At 37.7% G+C, this 17,491-nt stretch overlaps 1 protein-coding gene across 2 annotated transcripts in view; it reads left to right on the forward strand.

Annotated features, from left to right (window-relative positions):
- Nucleotides 1-6,324: 6,324 nt before the first annotated feature.
- plxdc2b (plexin domain containing 2b) overlaps nucleotides 6,325-17,491 on the forward strand; it is a 61,987-nt gene continuing 50,820 nt past the window's right edge. For both annotated transcript variants that reach the window (XR_013794550.1, XM_079585916.1), the window contains exon 1: nucleotides 6,325-6,741. Coding sequence is in view for 1 of the 2 variants with exons in the window: in XM_079585916.1 (XP_079442042.1) it covers nucleotides 6,639-6,741 (103 nt within the window). In the remaining variant the exon portion in view is untranslated. The remainder of the gene's footprint in view (nucleotides 6,742-17,491) is intronic.

Raw genomic sequence — 17,491 nt, forward strand, 5'->3', positions numbered from 1 at the left:
GAATGAGCAGTTGAACTATATCAGTCATAAAAAGTTTGTTATAAGAATCTGACATAACTCATTCCACATGTTGTTAAGGCTCTTTGAGGCGCTGAAATTACATTTCCATCGTATTTTACAAGAGCCAATACTTTATGTCAGTGCCTGCTTTAACATTTGCTGATAGATGCCTACTGAATGTAGGTTCAACAGCAACAGATACTTAACCATGCAGCCAGATGTTCAAGTTCAGCTACACAAATATGAAATATGTCTGTGAATTTATGTTTGTTTTTTGTTTTTTTAACATCATCTTTGTTGTTTCATTGAAAATGCCAAACAATGTATTTCAGAAAATAAAGGGAAAGTTAAGAAAATAACATCGTTATTCAAATTAAATATTTAAGATGACCACAATATAAAAATTTTATCATAAGGTTTATCAATTCTGTTATGGACTCAGGGTGCCATTTCAGAGATTGTTTTGCTTTTAGCCTGCTCTCCTTCCAGATCTCTGTGGTTTTGAGAATATTGTATTTTCATTACTTCAAATGTGCGTTCAATCACCACTTGATCTCCTTTTTGGATTCAGGCAGACCACATTTTGACAGATGATAAAATTGAAAACTATAATGATACCAAAACATGAACAAAGACAAGTGAATTAGTTAACATTTATAGTTCAGTGCTATAAACTGTCATATTGTGGTGTTTTTAATCCTGCAATCTTTTTCCTTTTATTTCTGGTGCTTTTTTTTTTAACCAGAAGTCAAAACAAATGCTTTGATTTATCACAGCAAGTACACAGCATGAAATGAAACATGGTGATTTTAAAAAGAGTGTACACATATAGATGAATTATGTAGGAAATGAGTCATTGCTCAGACTGTTGCACTCAATGTGACTCTGGTCAAAAATGTTTTAGAATTATGGATCTATTAAAAACATACTAAAGGGATTTCTGAAATGTGCTTCACATTAAATTTAAGTTTGAACTTTTACAAACTATTAAAACATTTAGTGTCAGTTAATAGGCACAGCCAACCATTCTTTATAATCTACATTTTTTTGTAATTTTCATTGTCTGATTGGAGCGTCTAAAAGACTATAATTATGATACTGAAAATATAGCATTGGACTTCTGTTGTTATTCAACATGTATACAATGTTGACGTCAGCATAACAGTCAATATAGAATCACTAGAGCACCTGTTTTAGACTTTCACTCCTTTCTGCCACCAATTTGGTTACTGCAAATAAAACAACTCCTTGTATCCTCTAAAACTACAGCTATTTATTTGCATTTATCTTGTTTTGTTTTTTTTGGTTGTGAAATATTTTGTTTTCCAAACTGGAACTTCCCTGTCATGCTTTGTAAATTTATACAGCGGGGATTTCTCTATTAACAGTGTGTGAGGCAGGAAAGACAGTGAAAACGTTTGCCAGTGTTGCTGAGGTGTAAAAACTAATAGAAAGAGACAGTATATATTCATCAAGCATAGACGCACACACTCACATTTGCACAGAGGTGTTTCATTATTGTGCTTAAATGCGCAGTCAGTTCATCTGAATCTCAGTGGAATAAAAATATGCAGCCAGCATAATCTAGCCCATTCATCAATTCCACACTTTCATTTTAATGTCTTTTTTTTTTCTTACTCAGAAATTGAATGAGAAGCACCAGAAAAAAGATTGTATAGTATTCTTAAAATTGTTAGTAATGCCCTTTAACTAAACTGAAGACATGATTGCTAATTGTATAATGCTGAATATGGTTAATGAAGAAATCATCATGTTTGTTTCTGGCACAATAGTACACATACCACAGGCTTTTCTTTTTTTAAATAAATATCATGCTAATTCAGTAATGAAGTAATGAGAAAAGAGTCAAGACCTCTGTCAAAGAAATTAAAAACAAGTGAAAGCCTCAGGCGAGTATCAGACAGAATAATTACTATTCCCAGTGTTGGACAGTTACGAAATCTTTTTACTTTGTTACTGTAGGCTACTAAGTAGCCTACATTTTTAAAGTATCTGTTGTTTATCTTAGTATTTTTATTTTGGGAAACTTTTACTTCATACATTCCAAAGCATGATATCGTTTTTTTTTTTTTACTCCAATACAATTCATAAAAACGTCATTCCTCGTTATTTTGAACTGAAGAAATTGTCACTCACTCTGTGACACGATAACAGTGTCCGATTTGAAAACGAGCTCATTCTTTTCAATCAACCTGTTGAGTCAGTTAGCAAATCGCACTGAACGATTTATTCGCGAATTGTACCGATCCAATTGCATCTGCCAATGGAGGTCGACGTCCGCACACGGCGGCCATCTTGCCACAGGGGGGCTCGCTCACTCGTAACATGTTTTAATGTTGCATGTACTTTTTAAATAACCATAACTTGCTCAATTTTCTACCGATTTTCAAACGGGTTGGTTTGTTAACGTCAGATATGTAGTTATGACACTGCATACTTATGAATAATTATAATATTATATATTTCAACATGTTCAAGCATCCAGAATTATAGCCACATTAATAACGTTTGTAAGAAACCAAACCTTTGTAAATCCATCAAGATTTCAGTGAGATAAGTGTAGGCTATTTGTGTTCGTGCAGATCACTCACCTTACAGAAAGCTTTCCTGTGACAAGATGGCCACCGGGTGATGACGTTAGAGACTCCACCGTAAGACATCTAGCCTTTATTATGTATATCTATGGGGAGAACTGCCACTCTCAGTAAACTTCCGGCTTCTGAACTGGTTGCAGATCCACTCTGGTTCCACATGAGGGTGCTCACAGGACGAGTGCAGAATAAATGGAGGTCTATGGAGCTATACCCCTCAAAATCCACTTTTCTCAGGATATCATTTTTTGTCTAGTAATTGGGAATGTTGTATTCGAAAGGAGATGCAAAGAAAATTACACATTGCTGGGTGTTAGATTTTTTAGAGTCACTTATTTCCTTTAAAAAGTCTTTTAAAATGTCAATGACGTCATACACATCGTACGACCAGAGATACTGCTTTACGGCAATCCTTCAGTCACTTTGGTGCTTTCGGGCTCTGCACTTTCTTTTCTCTTGACAACATCGACAACACAGCTGACACAGGTAAACACACGTGCTAGAAGAGTTTCTGCTAGAATACATTCTGTTCCCGCTTCGGATGCCACGATGCCATCAAGTGGTATCTCTGGTCGTAATCAATCCTTCACTGAAAAATCAGCGTTTATTAGCAGAATGCTAGCGTGTTACAGGCAACAACAACTCAACCTGTAAGAAAAGGATATAAATACTCGTTCATTCAACTTTCGACCTATAACCCATGTTGAACTTGCAAAACCTAGAATCAAATCTGAGATTTCTAAACGGCAATTGGGTGAAAGAGACAAATTTAGCCGTCTAGCCCCATAGACTCCCGTTCATTTTGCACTCGGGCGATCGCCCCCAGTGGAACTTTGGTGGAACTACAACCAAAATTTGGTACAATAGGACTTAATAGGGAGTGGGCAGGCTCTCCGTAGACGGGCTCTGCTGATTCTCAGAATCATGATGATTCTGAGATGATTCTTTCATCTCACGCACGGAGATGAAAAGGCTATGGACTTATCTAACTCCCCTTTTCAACCTCGAAGCTACGGTGGCCAACGTAACCAGCACATTTCTTCCCACATTATGTTCTGATTGGCCAGACAGCTCTGTTGTGATTGGTTTACCATACAGTGTCAACGTCAGCTCTGCTTGCTTGTCCGTAAACTAAACACAGTAACAAACAATGATGTCGGATTTTACCATATCAATGCGAGCACGAGTGCGATGATGAAACATGGGAAGAAGAACTCATTCAACCCGAACCTTAACCTCCATCTCAAGGACAACTCTAGCATAACGTTTCTCTGTGATACACTACTCAGTTTGAGGTAGGCTACATTATGAGATGTTGCAACTGTAATTCATCACTATCAGCATTAACAAATGCATGTCAACAAACCGATTATTTTATTTATACTTATTTAATTACCGAGCATTTTTCTAATCTATTGCGGTGAACATGTGGAAACTGTATCAATAACAGTGCATACATTAGCCGAGCTCTAGAGACCAACGCAATGTAAAACTCAAAACTAAGTATTTTGAACACCATCTTTCAAGAGCAAGCGGTTTGCGAATCCTGCATTGAATTCCAAGATTTGAAAAGCAGTCATCAGTAAAATAAATGGAACACAGCAACAGTATGAGGCATAGACAGTATGGTTTGGGCGTTCAAGTTTTCCCTGGAGTCTGCGCCCGCAATAAGTGGGCGGGCAATATGCTAATTTTTCATCTTGACGTCACGACGAAACGGCATGACTCGTTTGAAAAACAATTCATTTCATTGATTCAGAGTCGACTCTTGCTTTTGAAAGACAATAATAAACGGTGCACTTTCAGATTTAAAACTTTGCAGGATGCTTTCATTCACTTAGAGCTATGTTACACACTACATGAAAGGTCATTTTCAAAAATCCATAATAGGGTCACTTTATGTGTCTGCTGCAGAGTGCATAAACTTCCGACTAGTGTTGCCTGGCTTAATAATAATTCATAATGAAGTCCGACTGAGCTATTTTAAGCTCTATCTGTGTGTCTAGTATACATTAACATTCATCAGCCAGTACTTTTTACTTTTAATACTTAAGTATATTATAAAATCAAGTACTTTTGTACTCAAGTTAAAACGAAAAGGAGTAGGTAATACTTTTACCGGAGTAATGATTTGAGGAGGGTATCTGTTTTCTGTCAGAAATGTATGTGAAAATGGTCAAACAATACTACTATACTGATTCATATCTAAGTGCATGCTGGGAAGAGGGCAAATGGGAAGAATTTGGGAATGCCTGTAAATTTAAAACTGCTTAATGTTGGATTGACTCGATAACCTTTACATGTGGTATTCATATATTAGTCAAACACAATAATTATATATTTGACAAAAAAATCAGACAACTCAAACTAAGAAAATAATTGTTAAATATTATTATTCTTTTTTTAAAATTAAATCTACAGAAGCTCAGAAACAATTACACACTGTTCCCAATCTGTTGTTTCTCTCTCTCTCTCACTTTCTTTTGATATCATCGGTTTTCATTTTCACGCAAACAATTCTAATCAACACATGCACTTACTTTCTACATTGTTCTTATTAATACAGAATGCTAACACTTGTACACTTGCACATACTTCGTTTACAGGTGCTTGTGCACTTCAAAGAGGATTATAGATAACATCTTGGGAACATGATTAGTTAAATGCATTACCTTGCAAACCCCTAAGAAATATGAGCACAATAAATCAAGGTCCTCAGATCCGAGACCAAGGTTTTCAGTCAGCGTTTCTACGTGTGTTGGCTCTCGATGCGACACTGTAAGGGTGTTTAAATTGGAATGCTAATGTGGCGGCTTTAGCATGCTTCATCCTTAAATGTTTTTGCTAGGCTGCTTGTCCTGATCTGAAGGAGCAGAGGGAGGTGGTTAGCGCTCAACCACAGCTCACTGCCTCTCTGTCCTCTAGAGGGACTCTGCTTGGCAGACAGTGTGGAAAAGCCTGCCAGTGCCATTCCCAAACATTAATGATCCCCCTGTTCACCCCCTCCATTGCCCGTCTTGCCTCTGGGACAACGCAGGCAATCTTTACCAAATTTACTGTAAGAGCAATCAGAGCGATTAAACACAACCAGTTCTGTTCCATAATTCTCATGCATATAAGTTAGTAATACATTATGTAAATCACTAGTTCTTGACACTTGGGTTAAAGACATTTTTGTAAGTGTTTTTTATGTTTTATTTTATATACATAAATATAGGCACATTAGTTTATATAATTATGGGCTTTCTCTTTTCAACCTTGTACTGTAAATTTGTTCTGGTTTGATGATTATTACGTGTATTTTAAAATGAATCATGTCTAACAATGTTGACAGTCACATCTGTGAATTTTTTTTTTTAAATAACTTTTTGTTACAGGATATTATAATGTTTAGGCCTATATTTTATTTAATATAATGATTAAATAAAGTTATATACAAATATATAGTTTTCTAATGAAATTGTGTATTTGTGTTAAAATAGCCTATTAGTGATCATATCTGCTTCATTTTAAAGTGGAACTGCTATTTAAAAAACTAAAACTAAAGGCATGATAAATTTGTGTGTCATGTTTTGTCTCATGTCTTAAGAATCAGTGAACCGTCTAATTCCAAATCCACTTCATGTCTGTGAAGCCCCCATCAGAGTCAGGACACTCTTGATGGTAGCCTACATGTGTGACGCCATCTACACCTCCTGGTTTCGTGTTGAATGCAGTGATAAGAGGCGAACTAGAGTGGTCTTTTTTCTAGACTATCTTGAACTCTGCTTGCTAGGATTTGTTTGGGTCTTGAGTCTCAAGGAAACGCGTTATCGGAAGCGCGTCGCGGGCCCTCGAGTCGCATCCCAGGAGCGGTGAGGCAGTAGCTTCAGCAGCGCGCTCGACACACACACACACATACACAGTGCAGGAGCGCGGAATGCTCAGCGACTGACCACCACACGCTGTTTTGTCTTTATTTTACATTTTCTTTGGCGGCGACAGAGCAAAAGAAACTGAGGACATCAGCCTCAGAGGATATCTGATATGGCGGGTTCAAGCACGCTCGATGTGTTTGTGGGAATTGCTCTAGTTTTACACACTTTGGGAAGTGTTTTCCAGATCACCCGAGGAGAATTAACGGCGGAAGGTAAGTGCTCATGGACTCGAGTATAATCTTTATTTATGACAGGAGTTTGTTATGGCTATAGGGATGTGGAATCAGGTATTCACGCCATGACCTAAAGCGATAAGTTGCATATGTCTATTTTTCTCATGTAGGCTATAACTTTGTTATATAGCCTAGGACTTTTAAACAATGGCATTATGAGGAAAACCGAATGCATTTTCATCAAAATGAAAAATGATACTTGTGCATCTTATTCTAAAAACGTATAATGAGCTGTGCATATTCTTTTGTTTTCACACTCATTGGCACTTTTAGTTTTTCTAAATATTTGGCGGGTGCTATTGATTATTTTTTATGTAGGCTATATATCATATATAATAGCCTAATAATCGCGATGCATTACAATGAATAATCCATATGGGGGTTGAGCATGTGCTTTTGCTGTGCTGTTGTGATGTGCTGTTTTTATGCTAGAGGCGATGTTTATCAGCAGCTGTTTTCAAGCGGTATGTGAATTCGCTTCTTGCAGAAAGAATATGAGTGGGAAAATCTTCCAATTTCTGTTAAGTGGAGCGGGATTGTTTTCGTTGACATAACCTGTTCATCAAAAGCTATACGGTTTCTCGCCTTCTAACTGTGTCGTTTCACACTGCGCAAGGTTATTCAAAACATGACACATGAGGATTCGACAGACTGTATAGCCGAAACTGTTATTCTTGTACACATTTAACAGGAAAGTAGATTGCATTTACTCTTCCTCAAGTCATAAATTCCAAGGTGTTTCATGTTTCGATTATCCGACTTGAGCTCCTGCCTCTGTCAGTGTCTCTCGTAGATCTACGCATTCTCGAATAGAGATTATATCTAACCAATAGCCTATTGAACGGGTAAAAAGAGATGCTACTGAATATCGGCACGATTTTTAGAACAACAGCTAAATCAGCTGGTGTGCTTTCGCTTTTATACAACAATAAAAAGGTATGCCAGGTAAATTTACTTTACAGTTCGTATATTTTTCACTCTGTGAATTTGTTCCAAACGAAACCAAAACATTTGACCTGTCTGTGAGTATTAGTGGAGCTGCAGCAAATTCCTCTTCACTTTAAAAGGATTGTTTTCACTCCGCTCCGGCTCCACTCCAGGTTTTTCATTTAACGTTACGCTAAGAGAAACAGTATGGCTAGCCTAATAATGCAGACGCTTGAACCTTGTTTCCATGGTAATTAATCATTTTATTAATTAACTTACCAATGAACTTTTAGACAACAAATGTTAGTCACCACAAAATCAAAATGGACAATTCAGAAATCCACACCTCCAAAAATCTGTCATTTAAACATGATCGCAGTAATTAGAAATCGACAACAATCCGTCTATTGTCATGGTCCTCCCTCATTTTTTTCTTGTTCGAGAATCATTGCTACGGTGGCCCAGTAGTGCACGACAACACAACGAAATTTAAAAAGCAAACAAGTTCACGACAAAACGAAATTAAGCCACAACACAACGGAAAATGTACAACACAACTAAATAAAGCCGCAACACAACGGAAAATGTACAACACAACTAAATAAAGCCGCAACACAACGGAAATGCTCTCGACCACTAGAGGGCTCTCGGAGCGCGATACAGTTAGTTTTCCATGCCACTGTTCTAGAGTCACCAGTCTAAAAAATATATCAACACCAGTTTTAACAGTATGTAGCTAACCATTGTATATCAACATTTATTAAATCACCTACGTCTATTATAGCTGCATATAGGCTATATATTCTATAATGCTTTGACGCTTATAATGCATTCCTCCAAGTTGTTAAAACGGATAATTTGTATTAGGCTAATTAAAATTACTTTTAAAATTCAAAAACAGACATGTTCAAAACCCAAAGCTTGATTGTATTGGTATGACTGACTTACTACAGCTGACTTTTTTCCAATACCTCCCTTCATTTATTTACAGTAATTACAATTATTTTTTTAGGAGATGTCTCTAATATAATAAAAGTCTTCTTTTTTTTCTTCTCATGTTTCAAAGGTTGTAGATTAACCAGACTGACTTACAACAGATTAAATTGTGTCAATAGCTCCCTGTATGCACAGTAAACTATTTGTTTTTTATAAAAACATTAGGCCTACTGTAATTCACCTGAAAGTTTTTTCTTTTTGATGTCCAAAAGCTTGTGGTAAGTTCCTAGTGACCAGACTGACTTAGGTGAAATTGTGCCAATACCTTCCTGTAATTCTGCAATTCACCAAATGGTTATTTATCAAATTATATTATAATAAATTATAAGTTTTAACCCCTTGGTGAAATTGCCAGACGTTCCATTAGGGATCATGCGCTGCCTGTGGTAGCGCGTCAAAGCATTCTCGAGTATAAATACGCAGCTATAATTCACATAGGTGATTTTAAAGTATATTTTATGTCGCTATACAATGGTTACATACTGTTAAAACGAATCATGGTATTGATATATTAACTTGACTGCCAAATATATAGAACAATGGCAAGGAAAACTTTACCGGCTTTATTTCGTTGTGTTGTACATTTTCCGTTGTGTTGTGGCTCATTTCCGTTGTGTTGTACATTTTCCGTTGTGTTGTGTCTCATTTCCGTTGTGTTGTACATTTTCCGTTGTGTTGTTGTGGCTCATTTCCGTTGTGTTGTTGTGGCTCATTTCCGTTGTGTTGTACATTTTCCGTTGTGTTGTTGTGGCTCATTTCCGTTGTGTTGTTGTGGCTCATTTCCGTTGTGTTGTACATTTTCCGTTGAGTTGTGGCTAATTTCCGTTGTGTTGTACATTTTCCGTTGTGTTGTGGCTAATTTCCGTTGTGTTGTACATTTTCCGCTGTGTTGTGGCTCATTTCCGTTGTGTTGTACATTTTCCGCTGTGTTGTAGCTCATTTCCGTTGTGTTGTACATTTTCTTGTGGCTCATTTCCGTTGTGTTGTACATTTTCCGTTGTGTTGTGGCTCATTTCCGTTGTGTTGTGGATTCATTTCGTTGTGGATTCGTTTTGTTGTGTTGTGGAGTTACGTTTGCCTTTTAAATTTCGTTGTGTTGTGCACTACTGGGCCACCGTACATTCTTCCTGGATACACCTCACAGTAGGGGAGACGGTCTCAAAAAAGACTTTCAATTAAAAAAAAAACTTGAATCACTTGAAATGCATGGATTGCTTTTTCACAGTGTTTTTGTTAAATACTAACCTTAAATAAGTTATATAAATGCAATTAATATAAAAAATAAATGTCACTTATTTGTAATATAAAAATAAAATATTCTTGAATGCATGTGAAAATAGTGCATGCTCAAATTGGAAGTAGGGGATTTCCAAGTGCACTAGAAGGCAGCATGATGTACATATCAGCACTCATGCCTCTTGGCCAATCAAATTGGAACTAACTGCTGTGTAAATGGTGTTACACCGTAGAAGTGGTTTAATGTTCTTGTTTTTGATAAAGTATTCAAAATTCAGAAACAGAACTCTGTGACCTAGATTGTAGCCTACTTTACAGGCCTTGGCAGGATGGGAACTACATGTGAGTTTTGGACAAAAAAACAAAAACATTACAGTCTAATGTCTCTCACATGTGTACCTTGAGAGTTGTGGTTGTGTATGTGTGTGTTTTGTATAATAGCGATCTTTCATTTATATTGATCGAGAAAAACAACAAGGTAGGCCAAGGGTACAACATTACATAATCTTATATGTGAATCAGCCTTGTGTAGCTTGTGATAACCATTACTTTCCTGCCCCGTACAAATCCTGTGGCTGAGTGAATGGTAAACGTGTTCAGACACTTCTAAATGCCAAAACACACAGTTGAGTTCAAGTTGGTTGATAAAAACAACAGACTTTCAGCTTTTTTCCCTAATACTTGAAAGGTATCATAGACAGCGGCGGCTCGTCAGGGGAGGCCCAGCCTACCCAAAATTGTGAAGTACAATTTAATGTTAATAAAATTCATGAAGCTTAAATTACGTGATATTAGTTTGAACTGCTACCGCTGATGTAACTATGGAGAGTAGATATTGAATATTTGATCGCAAACAAATGTACTAAACTACCATTCAAACAACAGCTACAAATTAAGGCTACGTTTACATGTGGTTGGCTATTTTCATAAACGGACATTTCACCCCTCTCCGTTTTAAAAAATAACATCGTGCACACCTGTCAGTTTTTAGAAAAGTGTTAATTTACACGAACCTGTGTATATGCCGTCAAGAGCATGCCAAACCTGTAGGTGGCAGTGTAACGAGAAGCTCATGCCCACATTAGCCAATCAGAATCCTGAAAATAGTCACATACTGTGACGTCGGCTGCCTAAAACTCAGTTTTTCTCAGTTTACATGCAAACGTGCAAACGAAGTTTTCCAAAATCTCCACTCTGGCCGGAGTTTTTAGAAAGAATCGTTTTCAGAGGCGAATTCTCCGTTTGCGTGTAAGCGAAGGGAAATGTCTCAGTTTTTCAAATTAACCATGTACGTGTAAACAGGGCCTAAAAATTAAAGCTGCCGTCGGCAACATTTTTTTGATCAAATTCAGTGAAATTGACACTATAATCCGACAGAACAACATAAATAAGGTGGTTTTAGAAAAAAACCCGAGCTTCTAACTCCACCTGGAGCGTGTTATTTTGTTTTGCAAAAATCCACCGCTCCCGGCTCATCGGGTCTAATCAGCGATCTGACTGTCAATCACAGGTCGTGCACAAATCACAGATCCCCCTCCCTCGCGCAGACGCGGACATTACAATATCACATGCACATGACACGCCTGAAGTTCGCCTGAAGATACGAAGCGTGATGGCAGAGAGAAAATCTAATAACAAGCTTCCAATTCTATGGATAGATTAGCCTGGGCAGCCTACCTCCGAGTCTGTGGTGTTGATCGATGCTGAAGAGACGGACGCGTTCACAGAAAATCAGGTACACACGCACTGACGATGGGCGGGTGCTCGTTGGTAGTGGGGGAGGGGCATGATAGTTGTAAACATTAAAATTTTTGTCTAAGTCCAGACTTGCCGACGGCAGCTTTAAGACAGCAATCAGCTTCACTAAACAGCCAAACATGCTCTTTTATCACGGACATTTAACAGGACAGAAGAATTTTGCTTCAAGTGATTGGCTAGGTGTGTGAACTTATATTTACATTGTCTTGATGTCTGTGTCGTTTTCTATAAATATTCAGGTATATAAGTGACCAAAAAATCAATTTTAAAGCAGTTAAAAAATCAGACTGCTAAAATTTTGTGTGTCCTCCTCTATTTTAAAACCCACCAGCCACCACTGATTATAGATAAATCGAGCATCATACCTTCCACCAGAACACTACTTTGGGTTAAGATACAGTTGTTTTAAGGGGTCAATGGATTGTTGCTGGCTCTCTTGGTAAAAAGTGAAGAAAGTCCTTTACTTAACAAGCATGTTTTTGATTTATAGTTATTCATATTTATTCAAAGTAATATATCGCCCATCTGCTTTAGATGATTTAGGAGAAACAGCTCTGAAATTGCACAGAGGGACTCTCTGAGAAAAGAAGAGATGGTGAGAATGCAGGGCCCCCACAAGTCTTAAGTAGTTCATCCAAAGGGTTGGGTTTAGGTTTGTATTCAGTCTGTCTCTGTCACCCCCTCCCTTTGGCTCCTCTCCTTTTCTCTCTCTCTCTGCCCTCAATTTCTTCTTAGGGGTTGTACTTTTTACCATAGCATTTTTTCTCATGAGTGAGCATGACTATCATGAAAAAAGCCTTTAATTACGCTAACGATCATTTTGAACCATATTAAATGACTCATTGCAATATTTGAATCTGTGCTGAGATCTCATTTAAAAATCCATGTAAAGTTCAAGTCTGAGTGTCTGTTTCCAAGAAGGAAATCTGTTAGCTTCTTAAATTGCAATGCACTCCTGGAGTTTCTCAAATTCTCACTGTGAAGTCTCATAGGGAGTGATACAGTTATGATATCTTATCATAACATTGAATCCAGAGCTGCCCGTGGGCTGTAGACCACCCCAGAGCTTGGGCCATGCCTTTGGCCCTGGATTATCAATCTTTTATACCATGGCAGCAATATAAAGTTACATCTTGGCAGCTCAGACCCATCACATTGAGCATCTTATGTCTGCTTGTACCCTGTAATGGCTTTTCTCTTTCTTGTACCTTCACAGGCAGGTAGCTTCATCTCTTCATGTGCTCGAGTTTTAGTGATGTGTGCATCTCTTGTACACATAAAGTGTCTGTCTCTCGACTCGTGGCCCAGATTAAGCATTATTTATAGAGTGCGCTGGCCATCTGCAGTGCTGTGTCAGAAAAGACTTTATTAATAGGAGTGAGGAGCTGGGTGTGTTTCTCTTGCTACCAATACAACAAAATTAATAGTTTGTTGCTAAATTTGGTGGAGCGAAGTGAGAGGTCACAAGGTGGAATTTCTCATTTGTGGACTAGTTTTTTATACATAAACTAGTGCTTAGTTTAGCAGTAAAAGCTATTCAAAACATTCAGTTTAGATTCTATAATGAATACATGCACACTGAAATGTAAAGATACATGATTACAGGTACCATATGGTATGTTTACACACAAACTTGAATAGTTTAATTAGCGATATCAGTTTTTAAGAGTTTTATTACATTTGATCAGAAACTGCCTGAGAGAATGACATTTAGTGATTGTTGTAGTTTTCTGATCTCTTTTTCTGCCCACTTCTCAATAGAAAGCCAACATGCCAGCATGTCTGATTCACACAAGTCAAGCATTAAAGAATATGGCAAATCTTTGTAAAGGTGTTCGAGCGGCTATACAGTATATATCAGGTTCAGCTAGTATCACACTCTCTGCTGTGATCCCATTACGTCGCTTCATAGGCTAAAGTGTTCCCAGTAGTTCATGTCATTTTTAACTAGGCTATATTTCCAGAAGTCCATTTATTTTGGTGTCCATTGAGTCTAGATTGGATTGTTTACTTGACATGTACTGGCTATGAAAATGTTAAAAAAAATTACCCAGACATTAAACGTTTTCCTAGGTCCTGTTATTTATTTATTCTTACCATCCCCGAAGAATAAAGTACGAATTTTAGAATTTATAAAATGTCAAGCGTTTACTTTAAGAGTTGTCCTTTAGTAATAGATAGTTGTGGTTGCTCCATCTGGACGTCATTAGAATTGGACATCCTTCCTGCATATTTTCCATCCCTCTCTCCTTTTCTGTAAATCTTTCGCCTAACAAGACTGTCAGCAGCTTCATTCTCACAAACCTGAGCCTGTTTGGACGGAGCCGGTGGGTGTGACTGATATGTGCGTGTATGAGACAGAGACAGTGAGATCTTGGAAGACAGCGTGAGCTCATCGGGTATTTTTCATTTCCCTTAACTTGGCTAAGTTGAATATGAAACCCTCTCTGTCTCACACACACACACTAAGACAGAATTAGGCCTCCTGGCATCAAGTTAACTGACCATAGCACTGATGCACAGCCTGTTTCTAATACACAGCCTGGTTCTAAGTTCATCATCCATCATAATGCCAACAGCAACAGTCTCCCACACACACAAACTCATACACACACAAAAAGGAGCCCTGCAGAGGCAGCTAGTGGAACTTCCAATGACCTTCATGTCTTTCAGGAGTGACTTTTGTAGGGGGAGAAGCCCGTTTGAAGGAAGATTATTTGAGCAAAGAAAGAGAGTCCAAAAAAACTGAAAGCAGCACTAAATAGTCAGATAATGTGAACTTAGTGAGAGAAAACTGAAAAATTAATAGATGTTGGTCAAGACAGTCATTTGGAATGAATGAGTTTGTTTGAATGCTATAGGCTCTGCAATTTTCCTTCCCTTCTTTCAGCATGGCAGATAAGTGAATGGATAGCTTGAGTCAGGCTTTATTCATCCTTGAATGAGTTCCCAAGAAAGGGTGAAAAGAGCTATGAAGAAAAGGATAGAGGGGGTCCTTCTGGGTAGGTATTTGCAGCGCCTGACTGTTGTTCCCAGACACACCACCATGTGTACATTAACAAAAACTAATATTACACTTTATGAATGAACAATCATACTCCAAGTGGTATGAAGTTGGTTAGTTACATTTGCTACAAAAGAAGAGGACGTTAAAAGTATGCCGTAACTTTAACCAGACTAAATCCCATTTGAAAGTGCACCGCTTGACCTCAATGAATACAGCTGTGAAAGAGAGAGGGGAGGAGAAAGAGAGAGTTTCTTGGGGAAAGTCACAGAGGTTTCCAGTAGTTGTCAATTGTGCTCTAAGGGTCTTATGTGTTTCACATGCTCACAATGCTTTCCAGGCCTCCAGCGGTGCTTTTGTTTTCAATTCCTCCCTGACTCTCTTTCCATCCTTCTCTGCCTTTCTCTGTCTTTCTCTCCAGGGCTGCAATAATGGTACTCCGTATGAGGTCCTTTTCTTTATAGCTTAGCTAATTACCTTTCAACAAAAGTTAATTACACCGCTCTGAAGTGTTTGTTATTCTTTCACAAACATATTCAATGCACTATTCTCAAACATAGCTTGCTAACAGCAGATTATGTGTGCTGTTAACTTCAGTTGTTCATTTACATGTTAAAAGTGTAGTTCCTCCTTGAAAAAAAACAGGCTGGTTAGCTGCTACAATCTGCTCTCAGGACTTCTAAAAAGATTTCTTGCACCTGTACATGTGCACTGACCCAAATGTAAGTAGTGAATGCAGAGCATCTAGTGACTTTAGAACAAAGCCTCTAGTGTGAATGAGATGGAATGGGTGATGAGGCAGAGATTGGAATAGCAAGAAGTTGTAAATGTGTCCCTGAGGATGCGTGTACGTGTGTGTGTGTGTGTGTGTGTGTGTGTGTGTGTGTGTGTGTGTGTGTGTGTGTGTGTCACTGTGGGGGGTTAGCAGAGGTTGACTCAAGGGTAATGAAAGTTTCAGTTCACTCAAGCAAACTCACAAGCACTTGAGTGTTCAGCAAAGGACAATTAACCAGCACAATGCGTTTTCTCATGAGGACTACTTGTTTTATTCTCTATTTTTTTTCTTTTGGAAGGATGTTGTTTTTGCTGGTATGTCTCACATTTATCATGCAGCGCTAAATCTCTTTTTAGTAGTTATTTAAGTCAGTTCTAATAAAATATCTTTCATTTCTTGTTATGGACATGGACATCTGCCCTCAATTTCTGTTTAATCAATATCGTTTTGGATTTTTGTAACAACAAATGACAAGAGAATCCAGATTTTTCTGGAAGGGGGGGGGGGGGGATGGGGCACGGGGCACAGGAGAGTTCAGAGAAAATGGTGTAAAAAAGATTAAATTGATCAATTGAGACAGTAAATACTTTTACATGGTTGAAGAACATATGTTTCAAATAAATGCTGTACTTTTGAACTTTATATTCATCAAAGAATCCTGGAAAAAAAAATGTTTCACAGTTTCTACAAAAACACAGCAAAATTGTTTTCAGCATATTTGGGTGTACTTGACATCAAAAAGTTTAAAAAGCTCTGATCTAGAACGATGGAACATATTTTGGAATAATTCTATAAGTATAATACATAAGTTATGACAGCAATGTTATGTAGATTATGGATTTATAAAGATATATTTTTATACATGTTACTAGGTGTGTGTACCCCTTTTTACAGCAAAATATGGTTGTCAGTTTTTAATCAGTTGCAGTGTTAGCTTCACATGTTGATACCCTCACCAGCTCTCGAACACATATATTACAGTCCAGAGAGACTGTCATCTGACTGAACCCTAAACACGTTGTTGTAACAAAAGCTAGTGATGTGACATTGAATCGAGCGTCGGAACTCGTTTCGAGCATAAATGGGCGTGCCAGTATAAACAAAACACCACCCCCTTGTACCAGACATCAATGTCTCTCATTGCTAATATTTCATCACAAATAGCTAACACCAAATATCCCATGGCATTTTCAAAACATTGCTTGATTGTTTGAGCATCCCCACCCCACCAGTCCAATGCAGCAACATTGACTCATCCAATAATAGTGTGAGACTATCTGTTTGGTTGACCAATGTGTGCAAAGCCTGTGTGGAAACCTGTCGTTGTTTTTGCATTTTCTATTTATTGCTAGTTGGGGAGAATCACCTTAAAGGGTATTACCCCAAAACTTTTGTATATTTTGCATTAACAATGAAGTCCCCATTTTCAAATCTCTTTGCCTTCTGTTCCTGAAATGTTTAAAGATGTTGTAATTTTTCGAAATATTATGTTCAGTCGCTCAGTAGCACACATGTTCCCGACTCATGTTCATGATGGTGTTTTCAGCTGCATGCAAGCCTTAACAGGACTGTGTGGGTTCTGACTAACTCGGACTTGAACAATAAAGCTTTGTGTTTCTGCAACTGGAACCGTGGGTGTGTGTTTTAGGGAGTGCATGTATGAGTGTGGCGGGTGTGTGTTTGTTGGATGAGGGAAATTGACTTCAGCAGAAACAGACAAAAACACTTAGATCTGCAGAACTTTAAAGCATAAACACATTATTCTGCTTGTGTGTGTTTCTGAAGGGAACATCCCCGAGCCTCATCCTCTGTGAAAACACCAATGCATTAATGTTTTTTGTAAAGTACCGGTAATAAAGAATTGTGCAGTTATACAGTTTGTTGCATGCCGTATTTGTGTTTTACACACTAATTAATTTGATTTAAACTACTGTATAAAAGCAGCAAATTTTGACCTCGTCATGTTCTGAAGATAGTTATCATTAGAATTATGTAAAAAAATATATATATATTAAGAAATGTATTAATATATG

Source organism: Phoxinus phoxinus (genome assembly GCF_949152265.1).
Source record: "Phoxinus phoxinus genome assembly, chromosome: 2".
NCBI lineage: Eukaryota > Metazoa > Chordata > Actinopteri > Cypriniformes > Leuciscidae > Phoxinus > Phoxinus phoxinus.